The 23,902-nt window shown below is 43.5% G+C and overlaps 1 protein-coding gene across 1 annotated transcript in view; it reads right to left on the bottom strand.

The window, feature by feature from the left end:
* adgrb3 (adhesion G protein-coupled receptor B3) overlaps window positions 1–23,902 on the bottom strand; it is a gene marked incomplete in the record, with an annotated part of 281,919 nt that overhangs the window by 104,539 nt on the left and 153,478 nt on the right. The window contains 3 exon segments of the mRNA XM_029697579.1: window positions 18,234–18,336; window positions 20,479–20,582; window positions 23,547–23,673. Of these exon segments, the coding sequence (XP_029553439.1) occupies window positions 18,234–18,336; window positions 20,479–20,582; window positions 23,547–23,673 (334 nt within the window).

Here is a 23,902-nt window from a genome sequence, read left to right as displayed (position 1 = left end):
TTACTGTCAACACCAACTACACACCTCATTTCCCCATATCAGTCTGGAATGGTGACTTTGTCTCTCTGAGACCTGGGCCACATTTAGTATGGCACAGTGGCTGAGTTTACACAGGCAGCCCAAATCTGATCTCTCATCCATCCACCCTCTCAGTGGAAACCTAGTGTATATCTGATCCATCCATCCCCTCAGTAGTAATCTCAGTACTAACCTCTGTGGTAATCTCAGTACTAACCTCTGTGGTAACCTCAGTAGTAACCACATTGGTAACCTCATTGGTAACCTCAGTAGTAACCTCAGTAGTAACCTAGTGGTAACCTTATTGGTAACCTCAGCAGTAACCTCATTGGTAACCTCAGTAGTAACCTCAGTAGTAACCTCAGTAGTAACCTCAGTAGTAACCTCATTGGTAACCTCAGTAGTAACCTCAGTAGTAACCTAGTGGTAACCTCAGTAGTGACCTCAGTAGTAACCTCATTGGTAACCTCAGTAGTAACCTCAGTAGTAACCTAGTGGTAACCTCAGTAGTGACCTCAGTAGTAACCTCATTGATAACCTAGTGGTAACCTAGTGGTAACCTCAGTAGTAACCTCAGTAGTAACCACATTGGTAACCTCATTGGTAACCTCAGTAGTAACCTCAGTAGTAACCTCATTGGTAACCTCATTGGTAACCTCAGTAGTAACCTCAGTAGTAACCTCAGTAGTAACCTCAGTGGTAACCTAGTGGTAACCTCATTGGTAACCTAGTGGTAACCTAGTGGTAATCTCATTGGTAACCTAGTGGTAACCTCATTGGTAACCTCATTGGTAACCTCATTGGTAACCTAGTGGTAACCTAGTGGTAACCTCATTGATAACCTAGTGGTAACCTCATTGGTAACCTAGTGGTAACCTAGTGGTAACCTCATTGATAACCTAGTGGTAACCTCATTGATAACCTAGTGGTAACCTCATTGGTAACCTCAGTAGTAACATCAGTATTAACCTCAGTGGTAACCTAGTGGTAACCTAGTGGTAACCTCAGTATTAACCTCATTGGTAACCTCAGTAGTAACCTCAGTAGTAACCTCAGTAGTAACCTCATTGGTAACCTCAGTAGTAACCTCAGTAGTAACCTCAGTATTAACCTCATTGGTAACCTCAGTAGTAACCTCAGTAGTAACCTCAGTAGTAACCTCATTGGTAACCTAGTGAAACTCTCATCCATCCACCTACTAACAACACTATGTTCATAGAGTATATCTAGAAACACTTACTAACAACACTATGTCCATAGAGTATATCTAGAAACACCTACTAACAACACTATGTCCATAGAGTATATCTAGAAACACTTACTAACAACACTATGTTCATAGAGTATATCTAGAAACACCTACTAAACACACTACGTCCATAGAGTGTATCTAGAAACACTTACTAACAACACTATGTTCATAGAGTATATCTAGAAACACCTACTAAACACACTACGTCCATAGAGTGTATCTAGAAACACTTACTAACAACACTATGTTCATAGAGTATATCTAGAAACACTTACTAACAACACTATGTTCATAGAGTATATCTAGAAACACTTACTAACAACACTATGTCCATAGAGTATATCTAGAAACACCTACTAAACACACTACGTCCATAGAGTATATCTAGAAACACTTACTAACAACACTAGAATGTATAAAGGCAGCATAAGAGCAACAGAGTGCATGGATAGATGATTGGATGGATGGATGGATGGATGGATGGGGGAGGGAGCGAGCGAGGGATGGATAGATGGGGAGGGAGGGAGGGAGGGATGTATGGATGGATGGATGGATGGAGGGATAGATGAATGGATGGATGGAGGGATGGATGGGGGAGGGATGGATGGATGGATGGATGGATGGATGGATGGATGGATGGATGGAGGGATGGATGGATGGATGGATGGAGGGATAGATGAATGGATGGATGGAGGGATGGATGGGGGAGGGATGGATGGATGGATGGATGGATGGATGGATGGATGGATGGATGGATGGAGGGATGGATGGATGGGTGGATGGATGGATGGATGGAAGGAGGGATGGATGGATGGATGGATGGATGGATGGATGGATGGATGGATGGAGGGATGGATGGATGGATGGATGGATGGATGGAAGGAGGGATGGAAGGAGGGATGGAGAATAAGACGTAGTTGAAACCCAGAGTGCACGCTGCCCTTTAGAAAGGCAAATTGCTGGGAGATGTTGAGTCTAATGTGTTGGTATCCATGGCGACAGGGGAACGAGAGGAAGCAGGGACCAGGTCTGATGTAAAAAGGATAAGAGGAGTGAGGGGGGATGTGCAGGAATCCTGTTCAATGAAGGGAGCTCCAACTAAAAGGTTCAATCAGCCCTGGACTAACTGGTCATTTTCAGCAGAGCTGAGGTCCATTTAGGAAGCAGTGCAGAGGACGTGGAACAGAACAGTGGTATTTACTGATGTCACAATGTCAGGAGTGTGCCATGAAGTGTTCCTACACCCTTGTATACAGCAACCACGACAAGACACAGTACTAACATGTTGCATTTCAAGGCTAACATGTTGCATTTCCAGCCATATTATAGCAAACCAAGTGGTCAAACTGCCCATTTGCTGTTTTAAGGGAGTTAAGGGACAGGCCTTTAACTGGGTTTACCTGAGATCATCTACTGATCAATGTCAGAGGAGGAATCAAGAGGACTGGGCAGATTTGGATTTAGAGGTAGAGATGACTACATGTGGTAACGTTGCCTTGGGCTCCATGTTAAATGTCAGGACAAGGGACTGTTGTCTGATATAAGAGAAAAGGCCTAGGACAGGGAGGGAGGAAGGACGAAGTATAGAGGATGGAGAGAGAAGGGAGGGAAGGAGGAGGAGGGAGGGAGGGAGTGGAGGGGAGGAGGAGGGAAGGGGGAGGAGTATGGAGAAAGGAGGAGGGGGGAGAGAGGGAAGGAAGGATGAGGGAGGACATGAGAAAGGAGGGACAGGGGAGGGGAGGGGAGGAGGAGGAAGGAGGGAGGGGGGAGGAGGAGGAGTATTGAGGAGGGAGGAGGGAGTGAGGGAGGGAGGAGGAGGGAGGATGGAAAAAAGAGAAGGGAGGGAGGGAGGGAGGGAGGGAGGGAGGGAGGAGAAGAGGAAGAGGAAGAGATGGAGTATGAAGAAGGGAGAAGGGAGAAGGAAGGAAGGATAATCCCTTTTTTATTCAGGGGTGTAATGTACATTTCCCCCCACTACCATCACCATCACCACCACCACAACCATTACCATCACCATCACCACAACCATTACCATCACAATCACCACCACCACAACCATTACCATCACCATCACCACCACCACAACACCATCACCACCACCACAACCATTACCATCACCATCACCACCACCACAACCATTACCACTACCATCACCATCACCACCACCACAACCACTACCATCACCACCACCACAACCATCACAATCACCACCACCACAACCACTACCATCACCACCACCACCACCACAACCACTACCATCACCATCACCACCACCACAATCATTACCATCACCACCACCACAACCACTACCACTACCATCACAATCACCACCACCACAACCATTACCATCACAATCACCACCACCACAACCACTACCATCACCACCACCACAACCACTACCACTACCATCACAATCACCACCACCACCACCACCACAACCACTACCATCACCACAACCACTACCATCACCATCACCACCACCACAACCATTACCATCACCACCACCACAACCATTACCATCACAATCACCACCACCACAACCATTACCATCACCATCACCACCACCACCACCACAACCACTACCATCACCATCACCACCACCACAACCACTACCATCACCATCACCACCACCACAACCATCACCATCACCACCACCACAACCATTACCATCACCACCACCACCCCCACTACCATCACCATCACCACCACCACAACCATTACCATCACAATCACCACCACCACAACCATTACTATCACCATCACCACCACCACCCCCACTACCATCACCATCACCACCACCACAACCATTACCATCACAATCACAATCACCACCACAACCATTACCATCACCATCACCACCACCACAACCACTACCATCACCACCACCACAACCACTACCACTACCATCACAATCACCACCACCCCAACCACTACCACTACCATCACCATCACCACCACCACAACCACTACCATCACCACCACCACAACCACAACCATTACCATCACAATCACAATCACCACCACAACCATTACCATCACCACCACCACAACCACTACCATCACCATCACCAACACCACCACCACTACCATCACCACCACCACAACCACTACCATCACAATCACCACCACCATTACCATCATCATCATCACCACCACCACAACCACTACCATCACCATCACCATCACCATCACCACAACCACTACCATCACCATCACCACAACCACAACCACTACCATCACCACCACCACCACCACAACCACTACCATCACCATCACCACCACCACAACCACTACCATCACCACCACCACAACCACAACCACTACCATCACAATCACCACCACCACTACCATCACCACCACCACAACCATTACCATCACCATCACCACCACCACAACCACTACCATCACCATCACCACCACCACTACCATCACCACCACCACAACCACTACCATCACCATCACCACCACCACAACCACTACCATCACCACCACCACCACAACCATCACTATCACCACCACCACAACCATTACCATCACCACCACCACAACCACTACCATCACCATCACCACCACCACAACCACTACCACTACCATCACCACCACCACCACCACCACCACCCATCACCACCACCACTACATCAGAATCACCATCACCACCACCACCACCACCACCACTCCCATCACCAACACAATCACCATCACCACCACCACCACTCCGATCCCCAACACAATCACCATCACCACCACCACTCCCATCACCAACACAATCACCATCACCACCACCACCACTCCCATCACCAACACAATCACCACCACCATCACCATCACCACCACCACCACCATTTCATAAAGCTAAAGCATACCTCTGATTTGTCTGATTTTACATAAGTCCCTCTTCCTGCTTTCATATTTATGAGGACTATGAGGCCTAGTCCTTTGAGATGTGAACATTCATATCATAACTCAACTACTGCAGTATAATAGAAGCATAAAAGCAGAGCACTGACCAGAACAATTATTCATAGGATTATCTAGCTACTGTGAGCTTAGCATAACAGAAATGTTAGACAAATAGTGATTCTAGGCCCCCAGTGAGACTGTAACTGTAATATGTGGATGTCCTTCTAGGCCCCCAGTGAGACTGTAACTGTAATAAGTGGATGTCCTTCTAGGCCCCCAGTGAGTGTATCTGTAATAAGGAAGAATAAGATAGTTTATATTTTTTATCTAAATGAGATTGACTTTGAGACTTTTTGAATTCCTCGTTGAAGGACACCAACACTAGGCATTTAGAGCCAAACGGACACAGATGCTGTGGTCCGTGCCATACAAACAAACCAACAATAAGCCCTCGATTCCCTGACAATTTGTCTGCTTCCCCATAGGGCCCTGGTCAAAAGTAGTGCACTACCCATAGGGCCCTGGTCAAAAGTAGTGCACTATCCATAGGGCCCTGGTAAAAAGTAGTGCACTATTGAGATTAGGGTGCCATTTGGGATACATTCTTTGTCAGTACTAATGAGCTGTAAATTGAACAAGGTGGTGGGACCCAACAGCTAGCTAGCTCCCTCTCTTTACCACCCTCTGTCCTCTGTTAATTTGTCTCTCTGCTCGTCATTAAACAAGCCAAGCAAATAGCGAGAGAGAGAGAGAGAAGGAGAGAGAGAGAGAGAGAGAGAGAGAGAGAGAGAGAGGAAAGAAACAGAAAACACAGCTAGACAGCTAGTTAGGCAAACTGCAGGTGGAAAGGTGACACCACATCTCTGACTCTGTCTGCAAACCAAATTGCACCCTATTCTCTTTATAAGTGTACTACTTATAAAGGGAAGTAGCACATAGGGAAAAGGTGCCATTTGATACCCAGTCTCTCTCTCACTGCCCTGATCCCAAAAGACATCGGCTGCACAACAACAAAGCGATGATTTCTATTAGACAATGAAGCAAGCCTGAATCCATAAACAGTGAAGCCAATTACGCACCACAGCACAGCAGAGCACAGCAAAGCGTACCGGCGCCGCGCAGGAGAGAGAGAATGAGGGAAGGAGGAGAAAATGGAGGTAGTGAGACAGCAAGGCAGCGTCGGGGCAATTAAACCCACACAGGAACCATGTTATCCTCCTCCCTGTTAGCATAGCACTCAAACATGCTGCCTCTTTGTCCTTTATGACTCACAGCATAGAAATATTACACTAATATTATTACAACAAACGGCAGAAAGAAAGATAGAGGGAGAGAGAGAGAGAGAGAGAGAGAAAGGGAGAGGAGGAAGCGAGGAAAATGGAGAGAAGAGACAGAGAAAGAGACAGAGGTGAGAGAAATAGAGAAATGGGAGACAGAAGGAGAAGGGAGAGAAAGAAGGAGAGAGAAAGAGAGAGCGTAAGAGAGAGAGAATAGACAGAGAAAGAGACAGAGGTGAGAGAAATAAAGAAATGGGAGACAGAAGGAGAAGGGAGAGAAAGAGGGAGAGAGAAAGAGAACTAGAGAGAAGAGACAGAGAAAGAGAGAGGTGAAAGAGAGAAATGAGACACAGAAGAAGAACGGAGAGAAAGAAGGAAAGAGAGAGAGAGAAGAGAAAGACAGAGTTGAGAGAAAAAGAGAAATGGGAGACTGAAGGAGAACAGAGAGAAAGAGGGAGAGAGAAAGAGAACTAGAGAGCTAATAATAAGCCCATCCCTGTTAGCCTCAGCTCCAGCACAATGGAGAGAGGACAGATACAGGAAGTGTGTTGGAGGGAGAGCTAATAATAAGCCCATCCCCTGTTAGCCTTAGCTCCAGCACCATGGAGAGAGGACAGATACAGGATAGAGGAAGTATGTTGATCAGGAATTGGGATGCATCTCAAATGCCACCCTATTCCCTATATCAATGGTTCCCAACTCCGGTCCTCCAGTAACCCCAACAGTATAGTTTTATTGTAGCCCTGAACAATCACACCTGATTCAACTTGTCAACTAATCATCAGGCCCTCAATGACTTGAATCAGGTTTGTTTGTCTGGGGCTGCAACACAAATGTGTGCTGTTGGGAACCACTGACCTATATAGTGTACTACTGTACATTTGACCAAGGTCCATAGGGCTCTGGTTGAAAGTAGGGCACTATATAGGGAACAGGGTGGCATTTTGGATGCAGTTCTAGTGTAACAGTAATCCTCTATTGGTGCTGATAGAGGATGGAGCCTTGGCATTGGTAGCCTGACAGGAAGTTAGGTTTACACACGCACGCACGCACGCACACACACACACACACACACACACACACAGGGTGATAAAAATGTTAGTGCAAAATGTTAGTGCACTATCCACAGGCCAGGCCATGTATTCTAGTCTAGTGGTTATAATCAGATGCTAAACCCTCAGATATCGTATCTTATGAAAAGGGGTTTGGAGAGAAATCTGTGAGTCAGAACTGCAAAGCTTCAGGGTTTAGGAGTGCAGCAGAGTGGCTGCATCCCACAATGCCACCCTATTCCCTATATAGAGCACTACTTTTGACTAGAGCCCTATGGGGCAGCATGGTCAAAATTAGCGCACTATAAAGGAAATAGGGTACCATTGGGCATACTGCCAGTGTCTATCCTTGTGTAACAGGGTAAGGCCACCAGGGATGGATGAATCTACCAAACGTCTGCTTTCATCAAAGCTTTTTAAGTCCTTTTTGGAAAATCAAAGAAGAGAAGGAGTTGTGAAGCACAGTAGCTGAAGAATCGTTTCCAGTGAGTCTATGACTGACGTTTTGGGAAATCTGTTGTTGTAGAAAGAATGGTTTATATTTCTCGCTGTTGTTATTGTGTTTTTATAGTGAGAGCTTGGGCCAGTAAGATTGCCAATGTATTCATTACACTTGGTAAAAACCTGATATGTGAACTTGAAACTTAAACCATCCATCTATATGCATGTTAGGCATCCAGAGGGGATGTACTGTAGATGCTGTTAAGCACATGCTAAGAGTAGATGTCCATGTTGTTAGATGTATTCTAAGAGTAGATGTCCAGGTAGCCTAGTGGTTAAGAGGGTTGGGCCTATAACCAAAAGGCTGCTGGTTTGAATCCAAGAGCTGTCAATGTGCCATTGGGCAAGGCACTTAATTGCTCCTGTAAGTCGTGTCTGCTAAGAGTAGATGTCCATGTTGTTAGACGTATGCTAAGAATGGACATCCATGTTGTTAAAGGTATGCTGAGTGGATGTATTGTAATGCTGGGTGAAAATTCCATGAACTGTAAGAGTACTTTTTGTGCTGTGTAGTGTGTTTCTGGACATTATATAGGAACAGGCTGACAAAGGATCTGATTAAAAGTGACAAGCCTTCAAATCAACTTAGCATTACTTCTGGGCCTGAGGCTCCACACATCCCATTGCCTTGGAATAGGATGTTCGAGCTGTGATGCTAGCCACTAGCTAACAACAAGGCAGCTAGAGCTGTGATGCTAGCGACTGGCTAACAACAAGGCAGTCAGAGCTGTGATGCTAGCGACTAGCTAACAACAAGGCAGTCAGAGCTGTGATGCTAGCCACTAGCTAACAACAAGGCAGATAGAGCTTTGATGCTAGCCACTAGCTAACAACAAGGCATACAGAGCTGTGATGCTAGCCACTAGCTAACAACAAGGCAGATAGAGCTGTGATGCTAGCCACTAGCTAACAACAAGGCAGATAGAGCTGTGATGCTAGCCACTAGCTAACAACAAGGCATACAGAGCTGTGATGCTAGCCACTAGCTAACAACAAGGCATACAGAGCTGTGATGCTAGCCACTAGCTAACAACAAGGCAGATAGAGCTGTGATGCTAGCCACTAGCTAACAGATTTCATTAATCTATGAGAAAGTACAAATAAATAAAAGAACATGGGGGGCCTGTTTTCCAATGATGGAAGGAACCACATGGTTACCAATGACCGAAGGGACTACATGGTTACCAATGACCGAAGGGACCACATGGTTACCAATGATGGAAGGGACCACATGGTTACCAATGATGGAAGGAACTACATGGTTACCAATGACCGAAGGGACTACATGCTTACCAATGATGGAAGGGACTACATGGTTACCAATGATCGAAGGGACCACATGGTTACCAATGATGGAAGGGACCACATGGTTACCAATGATCGAAGGGACCACATGGTTACCAATGATCGAAGGGACCACATGGTTACCAATGATGGAAGGGACCACATGGTTACCAATGACCGAAGGGACTACATGCTTACCAATGATGGAAGGGACTACATGGTTACCAATGATCGAAGGGACCACATGGTTACCAATGATGGAAGGGACCACATGGTTACCAATGATCGAAGGGACCACATGGTTACCAATGACCGAAGGGACTACATGCTTACCAATGATCGAAGGGACCACATGCTTACCAATGATCGAAGGGACTACATGCTTACCAATGATCGAAGGGACCACATGCTTACCAATGATCGAAGGGACCACATGGTTACCAATGATCGAAGGGACCACATGGTTACCAATGATCGAAGGGACCACATGCTTACCAATGATGGAAGGGACCACATGGTTACCAATGATCGAAGGGACCACATGGTTACCAATGATCGAAGGGACTACATGGTTACCAATGATCGAAGGGACTACATGGTTACCAATGATCGAAGGGACCACATGGTTACCAATGATCGAAGGGACCACATGGTTACAAATGATCGAAGGGACTACATGGTTACCAATGATCGAAGGGACTACATGGTTACAAATGATCGCAGGGGCCACATGGTTACCAATGATGGAAAGGACCACATGGTTACCAATGAGGGAAGGGACCACATGGTTACCAATGATCGAAGGGACCACATGGTTACCAATGATGGAAGGGACCACATGGTTACCAATGATCGAATGGACCACATGGTTACCAATGATGGAAAGGACCACATGGTTACCAATGATGGAAGGGACCACATGGTTACCAATGATCGAAGGGACCACATGGTTACCAATGATCGAAGGGACTACATGGTTACCAATGATCGAAGGGACTACATGGTTACCAATGATCGAAGGGACCACATGGTTACCAATGATCGAAGGGACCACATGGTTACAAATGATCGAAGGGACTACATGGTTACCAATGATCGAAGGGACTACATGGTTACAAATGATCGCAGGGGCCACATGGTTACCAATGATGGAAAGGACCACATGGTTACCAATGAGGGAAGGGACCACATGGTTACCAATGATCGAAGGGACCACATGGTTACCAATGATGGAAGGGACCACATGGTTACCAATGATCGAATGGACCACATGGTTACCAATGATGGAAAGGACCACATGGTTACCAATGATCGAAGGGACCACATGGTTACCAATGATGGAATGGACCACATGGTTACCAATGATGGAAGGGACTACATGGTTACCAATGATGGAAGGGACCACATGGTTACAAATGATGGAAGGGACCACATGGTTACCAATGATGGAAGGGACTACATGGTTACCAATGATGGAAGGGACCACATGGTTACAAATGATGGAAGGAACTACATGGTTACCAATGATGGAAGGGACCACATGGTTACAAATGATGGAAGGGACCACATGGTTACAAATGATGGAAGGGACCACATGGTTACAAATGATGGAAGGAACTACATGCTTACCAGTGATGGATGGGACTACATGGTTACCAATGATGGAAGGAACTACATGGTTACCAGTGATGGATGGGACTGGTGTAATGAATGGAGTAAAAGACACTACTGATGAATGAAATAGGCCTAATGTAGGGACCTCTGGGCTACCTGGGACATCACATCGACCACCCCTATCTAGACTTTTAGAAAAAGTCACACTTAAAAGCATTCTGAACTTAAAGCATGACTAATAATGTACTTTGAAGAATCTAAAATATAAATATATTTTGATTTGATGAATACTTTTGGGGTTACTACATGATTCCTTGTGTTATTTCATAGTTTTGATGTCTTCACTATTATTCTACAATTAAGAAAATAGTAAAAATAAAGAAAAACCCTTGAATGAGTAGGTGTGTCCAAACATTTGACTTGTACTGTATATAAAATAATACTTAAATAATACGTCAGAATCCATATATTGGGAATGATAAATACTTCTACCATGCTCTTTCTGACCTGAACCAGGCTACACCTCTTCACTGAAATGGCTGCTGTGTTTGCCCTGGGTTCCCATGGATATGCCTGTAAAATTAAAATGTCTGTAGAGTGATAGGCAAATGTGTCATTCTGTGACTCTGCCAACACACTGAGAATGACATCTGTGTGGGCAGCTTACGCAGTCAATGACAACCCACTATGTGCCAAACTCGTCTTTTAGATAAACCACTTGTTTGTATTACAGGACTCAAGAACAACTATGATAAGCCTGATCAGTGTGTTATTTGAAAGCAGCAAGTGGGATACTGTTATTGTGTATAATCAGAGCACTAGTAGAAGAAGTCTCCTGTATTGTGAAAGTTGGCAGTTCATATCTTAAATAGTCAGTTACATTTTCATTTAGCCATTCATCTTCTTCAGATGTATCTCTGATCTGTTTGTATAATTTAAAAGCCTAAAGGCATACAACTTTCATACATTGAATAATACATTACAATTTGGGTTAAAGGCTTCATTTTCCACTCCATTGTATGGAAACCTCTAAAATCTCAGCGTATACTAACCCATTACTGGTGAAATCCTTTCTAAGAAATGTTTATTTAGTTATCGATCTATCAAAATATACAAATATTCACTTCCATCTGTTTATTAGGGTGGCAAAAAATAAGTTAGTCCTAAATATTTCAAAAACCTAAAGCATTGTACATGGGACTAATCATTCACTAAACCCTAAACCTCAACTAAATATTTAAATTAACTAACGTGGAAATTGAGCAAGTTGAGGAGACTAAACTGCTTGGAGTAACCCTGGATTGTAAACTGTCCTACAGGACCTAGTATTGTCACACCTGGATTACTGTCCAGCCGTGTGGTCAGATACCACAAAGAGGGATTTAGGAAAATTACAATTGGCCCAGAACTACTGTCCAGTCATGTACATGTACATAGACAGCTAACATTAATAATATGCATGTCAAGCGCTCTTGGCTCAAAGTAGAGGAGAGAGGGACTTCATCACTACTTGTAATTGTAAGAAGTCCTGTGTAACTCAGTTGTTAGATCATGGCGCTTGCAATGCCAGGTTTGTGGGTTCGATTCCCACGGGGGACCAGTATGAAAATGTATGTACTCACTACTGTATGTCGCTCTAGATAAGAGTGTCTACTGAAATGAAAAGTGTTGAATACACTGAGCTGTCTATTTAAACAACTAGTACACAGCTCAGACACCCATGCATATGCCACCAGAGGTCTCTTCACAATCCCCAAGTCCAAAACAAACTATGGGAGGTGTGCAGTACTACATAGAGCCATGACTACATGGAACTCTATTCCACATCAAGTAACAGATAAAAATGGAACAGTGGGGACTGTGCATAGACACACATAACAACATACATACACATGGATTTTATGTGGTAGTAGAGTAGAGGCCTGAGGGACACACTTAATCTGTTGAGAAATGTTTTAATTGTATATAATTGCCTTAATTTAGCTGGTTCCAAGGAATAGTAGCCGCTGCCTTGGCAGGAACTAATGGGGATCCATAATAAACCCAGGCAGAGTAGCTGCTGCATTGGCAGGACCTAATGGGGATCCTTAATAAACCCCAGGAAGAGTAGCCGCCGCCTTGGTAGGAACTAATGGGGATCCATAATAAACCCAGGAAGAGTAGCCGCCGCCTTGGCAGGAACTAATGGGGATCCATAATAAACCCAGGCAGAGTAGCTGCTGCCTTGGCAGCAACTAATGGGGATCCATAATAAACCCCAGGAAGAGTAGCCGCTGCCTTGGCAGGAACTAATGGGGATCCATAATAAACCCCAGGAAGAGTAGCTGCTGCCTTGGCAGGAACTAATAGGGATCCATAATAAACCCCAGGAAGAGTAGCCGCTGCCTTGGCAGGAACTAATGGGGATCCATAATAAACCCCAGGAAGAGTAGCCGCTGCCTTGGCAGCAACCAATGGGGATCCATAATAAACCCCAGGAAGAGTAGCCGCTGCCTTGGTAGGAACTAATGGGGATCCATATAAACCCCAGGAAGAGTAGCCGCCACCTTGGCAGGAACTAATGGGGATCCATAATAAACCCAGGCAGAGTAGCCGCTGCCTTGGTAGGAACAAATGGGGATCCATAATAAACCCAGGCAGAGTAGCTGCTGCCTTGGCAGCAACTAATGGGGATCCATAATAAACCCCAGGAAGAGTAGCCGCTGCCTTGGCAGGAACTAATGGGGATCCATAATAAACCCCAGGAAGAGTAGCCGCTGCCTTGGCAGTAACTAATAGGCATCCATAATAAACCCCAGGAAGTGTATCCGCTGCCTTGGCAGGAACTAATGGGGATCCATAATAAATACAAATACATCAATGTGAGTGTTTACTTCCAGGGAGGGTGCTTCCATAACTTCATTAGGGAGTTTGAAAGAACCCTGCATCATGTCTCCTAGTGTGTGTCACAAATGACACCCTATTCCCTATTTAGTGCATCACTTTTGTGCACTATGTAGGGTACAGTGTGTCATTTGGGATAGCGACTTTGTGTGGAATAACCCTCTGTTGCTGCATCCTACATATCCCTGTCGAGGAGCTCTTAAAGGCTAAACATACACACACACACAGACACACACGGCTATCCTATGGCCCCTCATTAATGATTGCTGCGTCATTCCCCTGAATCTATAGCCGTAGAAACAACATCACTATTTCATTGGGGAGTGATTTGATTGTCCTTTCTGTGGCCATTATTTAGGGTGGAGTCCCAAATGGCATCCTATTCTCTATGTAGTGCACTACTTTAGACCAGAGTCCTTTAAGCACTTGTCAAAGTAGTGCACTGTATAGGGAATAGGGTGGCATTTGGGACGCATATTTAATCTTCTTTATGGTCCTTCTCCCTTAATTGGGATGCAAGATCCTTTTCATGGTCTCCATGCCAACGAAGCAGAGTCTGAGTTTACTATCTCAGATGAAAGGGTTCAAGGTAAAAAGGTATCATGTTGGATGAAACTGCAGCAAGGGTAAAAAGATGTGCTGAAACGCATGCTGTCTGACTTAAAAACAACACCTCGTCTAAATACAAAAAATGAGTGCATTTGTCACGTCCTGACCATAGAAAGATGTTAATTTCTATGATAGAGTAGGTCAGGGCGTGACAGGTTTTTTCTCTCTCTATGTTTTCTATTTCTATGTTGTCAGGGTCTAGTTTTGTATTTCTATGTTGGGGTTTTGTTTGTAGATGATCTCCAATTAGAGGCAGCTGGTCCTCATTTTCTCTAATTGGAGATCATACTTAAGTAGGGGTTTTTGGGAGATTGTTTTTTTGAGTAGTGTATGTTACAACTCTGCGTCACGGTTTGTTGTTTTGTTCTTTAGTTTATGTATCGCATAGTTTCACGCATAGTTTTTAAAATGTGGACCGACACACACGCTGCACTTTGGTCCGCTCCTCCTTCCTACGACAACCGTGACAGAATCTCCCACCAACCCAGGTGGGAAAAAAATAGAGACAACGAGGACCAGCTGCCTCTAATTGGAGATCATCCCAAACAAAACCCCAACATAGAAATACAAAACTAGACCCTGACAACATAGAAATAGAAAACATAGAAAAAAAACCTGTCACGCCCTGACCTACTCTACCATAGAAATTAACATCTTTCTATGGTCAGGACGTGACAGCATTACTATAAAGGGAACTATAAAGGGTGCGATTTTTGTAGGGGGTGGATCAGTTTTAATATTGCAAATAGATTGTGGCTTCTATCAGTGTAATTGTCTGCATCATTTTCAATCCTCTTTTTTATAAATATATATATTATATGAAATATATATATATATATATATATATATACTGTATACATTTTTATATATTGTGCTGTATTATTTTCCCCTAACCCTACCACCCCTCCTCTAACTGGAGTAAACTAATGGACAACAACACTTAGGCTATTACAGTACTTCCAGCATATACAAGACACAGTATATTTTACATTAGTTATCTTGTTTTTTAGTTGTTTTTAGTCCCACGGTGCTCTTTTTCACAATCTATACTGTAGTCTAGCTCTCATCTCTAGACATCATCCATTCCATTATGGAGTGATCATCAGCATCATCATTATCGCTAAACCCTATTTCTCACACCTCATTCAATAAAGCCTTGAGTTTGCAGCTCAGACATTTTGTAGACAGAGACAGAGGCCTAAAACTGAGGCTTCATTCCAAACAAGCGCCATTTCCTTCCAACAAAATAAAAAACTGAAGAATCTCTTTTAGATCTGGGAGAAAATTACATATATTCCTGAATGCCCATATGACTACTGGATGCTAGGCATCTCCAGATAGGTAGCTAACTCAGGGCCCCTACTAATGTTGTAGGCATCTCCAGATAGGTAGCTAACCAAGGGCCCCTACAACTGTGCTAGGCAGATAGTCCAGATAGGTAGCTAACTAAGGGCCCCTACAACTGTGCCAGTCAGCTAGTCCAGATAGGTAGCTAATTCAGGGCCCCTACAACTATGCGAGGCATCTGGTCCAGATAGGTAGCTAACTCAGGGCCCCTACAACTATGCTAGGCAGATAGTCCAGATAGGTAGCTAACTCAGGGCCCCTACAACTGTGCCAGGCAGCTAGTCCAGATAGGTAGCTAACTCAGGGCCCCTACAACTGTGCTAGGCAGATAGTCCAGATAGGTAGCTAACTCAGGGCCCTTACAACTATGCGAGGCATCTGGTCCAGATAGGTAACTAACCCACAACTGTAATAATGTAATATTTTATATATATTAACATGAAACATAGGAGGTGTCAAAGCTTAGAACATAAACCTTGAGTCATTTGGTCAGATGTAGTCTGTCCACTAGAGATTACAACAGAGATAGGTAAAATATGTACAGTACCCCTAACTAGAAAACACAGAGGTAGGTAACATATTTACAGTACTCCTCATTAGAAAACAGAGGTAGGTAACATATTTACAGTACTCCTCATTAGAAAACACAGAGGTAGATAACATATTTACAGTACTCCTCATTAGAAAACAGAGGTAGGTAACATATTTACAGTACTCCTCATTAGAAAACACAGAGGTAGGTAACATATTTACAGTACTCCTCATTAGAAAACACAGAGGTAAGGTAGCATATTTACAGTACTCCTCATTAGAAAACACAGAGGTAGGTAACATATTTACAGTACTCCTCATTAGAAAACACAGAGGTAGGTAACATATTTACAGTACTCCTCATTAGAAAACACAGAGGTAGGTAACATATTTACAGTACTCCTCATTTGAAAACAGAGGTAGGTAACATATTTACAGTACTCCTCATTAGAAAACACAGAGGTAAGGTAGCATATTTACAGTACTCCTCATTAGAAAACACAGAGGTAAGGTAACATATTTACAGTACTCCTGCTGAGAAAACACTGAGGTAAGGTAGCATATTTACAGTACTCCTGCTGAGAAAACACTGAGGTAAGGTAGCATATTTACAGTACTCCTCATTAGAAAACACAGAGAGACAGCTAGACTGAATAACACCCAGGCTTCACAGTTGTCAAAATATCCCCTGAATCCGTAAGGGGGCCATATTTTGACGAGGTGCAGAAACACAGCCTATAAATAGCTTGTGAACACAGCACTGGATAACCTGAGCTCCAGATATACACAGACAGAGAACGGAACAATCTCTCCATCAGCCTACAGTTATTACCTCATTGGTTGTTTTACATCAACTCCTCCTTTAGAGGAAAACACTGACATGATGAAGCAGAATAATCTTTGTTCTCTCTGATAGTAATACTAGTTCCTATGGGAAAGGGTTTTTTATGGTTTACCAGGCTTGTGGCTAAAACATTGATATGCCTTGTGAAATATACACCAATAATGTCAAATGTGGCACTAACAAAATGCAATTCACAGTTTTAGACCGAAATGGGCTAATGTGGGCCACCCTGTCACACAGACCAGCCTATCAATCAGCCTGTAAATACGTCTGCTGTCAGCATGTGCATTTCTGTTGTTTATCTGGGGGTAGAAATCTAAGTCAAAGCTTTTGACTGCCAATACATTTTTTTGGGGGGGGTAAATTCTTATTTACAATGACGGCCTACACCGGCCAAACCCGGACGACGCTGGGCCAATTGTGCACCGCCCTATGGGACTCCCAATCACGGCCAGATGTGATACAGCCTGGATTCAAACCAGGGACTGTAGTGACGCCTCTAGCACTGAGATACAGTGCCTTAGACCGCTGCGCCACTCGGGAGCCTAATAATGTAAACATTAACATAATTTGAAAGCCTTTGTTGCATACAGTAATAACCTCACAATGTTGACATACAAACTCAAGAGTTCCACTACAGTGAGTATCAGTAGAGTGATTAAACTACAGTGAGTATCAGTAGAGTGAGTATCAGTAGAGTGGTTAAACTACAGTGAGTATCAGTAGAGTGGTTAAACTACAGTGAGTGGTTAACTACAGTGAGTATCAGTAGAGTGGTTAAACTACAGTGAGTATCAGTAGAGTGGTTAAACTACAGTGAGTATCAGTAGAGTGGTTAAACTACAGTGAGTATCAGTAGAGTGGTTAAACTACAGTGAGTATCAGTAGAGTGGTTAAACAGCTACTGTGGTTGAGTAAAGCTTGTACACTTGCCAACAAGATAAATAGACATTTAATGTACCACAGTGTGTCTGTTGTTGATTAAAGCATGTTAAAGTGCATGAATTGCCTGTATGTACAGGTATGTCTCTTCCAATACAACATATAAACACAACCTGCATTGTGAGTCGTGTGTTTGAGTAAAGCAGTTAAAGTGCATGCAGTAGAAAATAGAATCTTACCGCATTGTGTGTCTGTGTCTGTCCAACCAGGATGAGGAGGTTGGAGGAGATGATTGACAGGCAGAAGTTGATTAGGATGATGGACCGCTCAGACCGGATATATCTGGAATAACGGGAAGTACTGGATCAACAAATGAAAAATGACAATCAACACAACACCACAACAATCACCAATCAACAATCTTCCATTATAACTAGGACATTACTACTAGGCTATTCCTACTAGGACATTACTACTAGGCCATTACTACTAGGCCATTAAAACTAGGACATTACTACTAGGCTATTCCTACTAGGACAGTACTACTAGGCCACTACTACTAGGCCATTACTACTAGGCCACTACTACTAGGTCATTACTACTAGGCCACTACTACTAGGCCATTACTACTAGGCCACTACTACTAGGCCACTACTACTAGACCATTACTACTAGGCCAATACTACAAGGCCATTACTACTAGGCCATTACTACTAGGCCATTACTACTAGGTCATTACTACTAGGTCATTACTACTAGGCCATTACTACTAGGCCATTACTACAAGGCCACTACTACTAGGCCATTACTACAAGGCCACTACTACTAGGCCATTACTACTAGGCTATTACTACTAGGCCATTACTACTAGGCCATTACTACAAGGCCACTACTACTAGGCCATTACTACAAGGCCACTACTACTAGGCCATTACTATAGGCCATTACTACTAGGCCATTACTACTAGGCCATTACTACAAGGCCACTACTACTAGGCCATTACTACAAGGCCACTACTACTAGGCCATTACTACTACGCCTAAACAAAGGTATATTTGGCACAAATTTGGTGACCAAGTCATGTGATAGTGTAGGATACTCACACGGATATGAATCAGAAATACACAATGTTATGTATGTTTGTTATGTCTGTATATTAAGGATATCTATGAATCATACATGCTTACTATTAAACGCTTGTTATTGCTGTATTATCATTCCCTGATATGGCCACCCATATGGCCAGTTAGCATATTGCATAGACATACAAATCAAATCAAATCAAATGATATTTGTCACGTGTCGAATACAACAGGTTACCTTACCGACCTTACCGTGAAATGCTTACTTACAAGCCCTTAAATTCGAAAAATAAGAGTTAAGAAAAATATTTACTAAATAAACTAAAGTAAAAAATAAAAGAGCAACAATAAAATAACAATAGCGAGGCTATATACTACATGATCAGAAGTATGTGGACACCTGCTCATTCAACATCTCATTCCAAAGTCATGGGCATTAATATGTAGTTGGTCCCTCCTTTGCAGCTATAACAGCCTCCACTTTTATAGAAAGGCTTTCCACTTGATGTTGGAACTTTGCTCTGTGCAGGCCAGTCAAGTTCTTCCACACCGATCTCGACAAACCATTTCTGTATGGACCTCGCTTTGTGCACGGGCCTTCCCCAAACTGTTGCCACAAAGTTGGAAGCACAGAATCATCTAGAATGTAATTTTATGTTGTAGTGTTAAGATTTCCCTTCACTGGAACTAAGGGGCCTAGCCCGAACCATGAAAAACAGACCTAGACCATTATTCCTCCTCCACCAAACTTTACAGTTGGCACTATGCATTGTGGCAGGAAGCATTCTCCTAGCATCCGCCAAACCCAGATGTGTCCATCAGACTGCCAGATGGTGAAGCGTGATTCATCACTCAAGAGAAAGCATTTCCACTGCTCCAGATTTTTACGAGCTACGCGCTTCAGCACTCGTCGGTCCCATTCTTTGAGCTTGTGTGGCCTACCACTTTGCGGCTGAGCCGTTGTTGCTCCTAGACGTACCACTTTGCGGCTGAGCTGTTGTTGCTCCTAGACGTTTCCACTTCACAATAACAGCACTTACAGTTGACTGGGGCAGCTCTAGCAGGACAGAAATTTGACGAACTGAAAGGTGGCATCCTATGACGGTGCCACGTTGGAAGTCACTGAGCTCTTCAGTAAGGCTGTTCTACTGCCAATGTGTGTCTATGGAGATTGCATGGCTGTGTGCTAGCCATCTAGTCTAGCACACAGCCATGCTTATACACCTGTCAGCAACGGGTGAGGCTGAACTAGCCGAATCCACTAATTTGAAGGGGGAGTCCACATACTTTTGTATATATAGTGTACATCAATTCATATATTCATATGAATATATATTCATATATTCATATTCACCACGTCAACATGGTGTTTACAGTGTATACATCACTGGTTGTACTCACCTCCATAGAATAGCATAGACCACTAGCAACAGGATCAAGGCGAGACAGGATAGACCACAGCCAATGATCAAAGTCACAGAGGGGACCGCTGAGTACTCCATGGTCTGTAGGAGACAGAAGGAAGTAGATATTACACCTGCTTTGGGTTGGTGCTAAAGCCTCAGACACACTAATCAGAACCAATCACACTGGAAAACGGACCAATCGGTTGGTGTTATTGAAGCTTCACAATCAAAACACTTCTTATAGCTGCTTTGGGTTGGTGTTAAAATATCAGCCACTGGGCCTCCCGAGTTGCGCAGCGGTCTAAGGCACTGCATCGCATCGCATCGGGTTCGATCCCAGGATGTGTCACAGCCGGCCGTGGCTGGGAGACCCATGAGGCGGCGCACAATTGGCCCAGCGTCGTCCGTGTTAGGGGAGGGTTTGGCCGGCCGGGATTTCCTTGTCCCATCATGCTCTAGTAACTCCTTGTGGCGGGCCGGGCGCCTGCAAGATGACTTCGGTCGCCAGCTGGACAGTGTTTTCTCCGACACATTGGTGCGGCTGGCTTCCGGGTTAAGCGAGCAGTGTGTCAAGAGGCAGTGCGCCTTGGCAGGCTTGTGTTTGGGAGGACGCACGGCTCTAGACCTTTGCTTCTCATGAGTCCGTAGGGGAGTTGCAGCGACGGGACAAGACTAACTACCAATTGGATATCACGATAAAGGGGTAAAAGTACTAAAACAATAAAATAATTATCAGCCACTGACTGGAAAATAGACCAATCAGTTGATGTTATTAAATCTTAAACCACGAATCGAACTGTAAAACAAACCAATCAAAACATCACAAAAGGTAGGCCATTTTGAGATGTTCTGTATTGAATGGTTTCACCAACGCCAATACAAACTGGATTGGGGAGAGGAGGGGAGCCAGTGTGTTTGTGTGCATGTGCACGCGCGTGTGTGTGTGCGCTTTGCAGTCTTTATTAGTCCTGAGTTTGATAGCATTGGTGATTAATGTAATCTAAAAAAATCTGTTGCTTTCTTAACTAACCATTCATCTCAAGATCGTGATTGCAGTGTCTACTCTACGTCTCGATATAAAACCCTAATAAAACGACCCATTCCCCATACATCTCTCCTCTACAGTGTAATCATATGTCCCTGTATTAATCACATATTCATGAATATTGAATCAAGAGAGAAAAAAGAGAGTCCTATGAAGAAAAGGGACCATTTTCACTGATTGACATTGAGGTGTAAAAAAGACATCACATCAGAGGCTATGTGACAGAATTACATAGAGACTCCACAGAATAGAGCATAGAATTACCAGTGGTGTAAAGTACTTAAGTAAAAATACTTTAAAGTACTATTTAAGACGTTTTTGGAGGTCTCTGTACTTTACTTTACTATTTTTTTTGACAACTTTTACTTTTACTTCACTACATTCCTAAAGAAAATAATGTACTTTTTACACCATACATTTTCTCTGACACCCAAAAGTACTAGTTACATGTTGAATGTTTAGCAGGACAGTAACATGGTCCAATTCACACACTTATCAAGAGAACATCCCTGGTCATGCCTACTGCCTCTGATCTGGCAGACTCACTAAACACAAAGGCTTGGTTTGTAAATGTTATCTGCATGTTGTACCTCTGCCTAGCCGTACATTGAAAAAACAAGGAAACTGTGCCATCTGATTTCCTTAATATTAGACATTTGAAATTATTTATACTTTTACTTTTACTTTTGATACTTAAGTATATATTTTTTAATTACATTTACTTTTGATACTTAAGTATATTTAAAAGCAAATACTTTTAGACTTTTACTCAAGTAGTATTTTATTGGGTGACTTTCACTTTTACTTGAGTCATTTTATATTAAGGAATCTTTTACTCAATTATGGCAATTGGGTACTTTCCCCACCACTGAGAATTACACACACACACCATAGAATAGTGCTTAGAATTACATACAGAAGTAATTTATCAGATTGAAATGAGTAGGAGCTTCTCCTAATGTAATAAAGCTGACAATCTACCAATGCCAATCAAATAACATCCATGTTTATTTAATCTACTGTTACTGCCTCTTAACTAACACCAAGCCTATCCCAGGATTCCACTTGATATAGGATGTGTCCCAAATGGCACCCTATTCCCTATTTAGAGACCTACCTTTGACCAGGGCTCATAGGGCTGTGGTCAAAAGTAGGGCACTAAATAGGGAATAGGGTGCCATTTGGGATGCCGCCATAGCTTATCTTTCCCAGCCCCCTCCCACAGACCACCAGTCATTGTGACATGGGCAGGGCAAGGCACTGATCAGAGTTATTAACCTGGTGCACTGCTGCTAGAGGGGAACACAATGCTATCATTCCCACAGATCACACTTGTCTCTATTCCAGTCACAACATTTGAGTAACGGTGGAACTGCTGAGCAACAGATATGATTTCACACGTGACAGTCAGTCGTGAGGGCCCCGATCCCTCATCCTTTTTATTCTCCTCTTATAACATAATGTTGCAAATCACTGGCACTGTTACCTGTCACATAAATCAGTAACAAACAGGAATGTGAGCCTAGCTAATATTTGAAATAAAAAACTGAATATGACATGGTAAACAATCTAATTAGACCTAGTTCATTATGTGACGGTAATATTTTGGAAGATAACATGACACTTCTCATTGAACTCATATATCTATACATGTAATAATTGAATATGAATTGATGAGCAGAGCCAATACACAACCTGTAGACTAAAGTCAGTCAACAACATGCACTGGCCTGTGTAACCACACACACACACACACACACACACACACACACCAAAGCCAGTCAAGCTCACCAATGCAGAGCATTATCAAAATCATCTAGACAGCACATCCAGACTGAGATTCATCAAAAGAGACTCACCTTCACCTATAGGCTACACTAAACAAGAGAAGGACCCCTGATTATGGCGAAACAAACACATCGATTGAAATTCCAACCAAAGCAAAGCAATGAAGCACATTCTAGCACCCTCCTCTGCATTAATCCATAAATGAATAGAACAAAAATCCCACTACTTACAATTTCTCTTGGTTGCTGTGCCAAAATGGCGAAGGTAGATACACGATCACATAAGCATTTTGTATGGGATGCATCGGTTAGTACGGTTTTACATCCTTTACTCGACCAGGTTCCCCAAGAATCGTTCCTGCAAGAAGAAGAGATGCGATCGTTTCATTAATTCCAGCGCTCTCTCACTCTCACCAGGATTGGACAAATCTGAACGGATGAAACCTTTAATAGTGTAACATTGAATCTGTTTAAACTAATAACGGAAATCTCAATGCGAATAGGGAAGTGGTATCAACACGCAATTTCGCCAGGCTACAATAAGCATTTAGCTCGACCGGGAGAAGAAAAAAGGTTGAGAGAGGGAG

The sequence above is a fragment of the Salmo trutta genome, chromosome 18 (genome assembly GCF_901001165.1).
Source record: "Salmo trutta chromosome 18, fSalTru1.1, whole genome shotgun sequence".
Taxonomy (NCBI): Eukaryota; Metazoa; Chordata; class Actinopteri; order Salmoniformes; family Salmonidae; genus Salmo; species Salmo trutta.
This window is presented reverse-complemented; position numbering and strand designations above follow the sequence as displayed.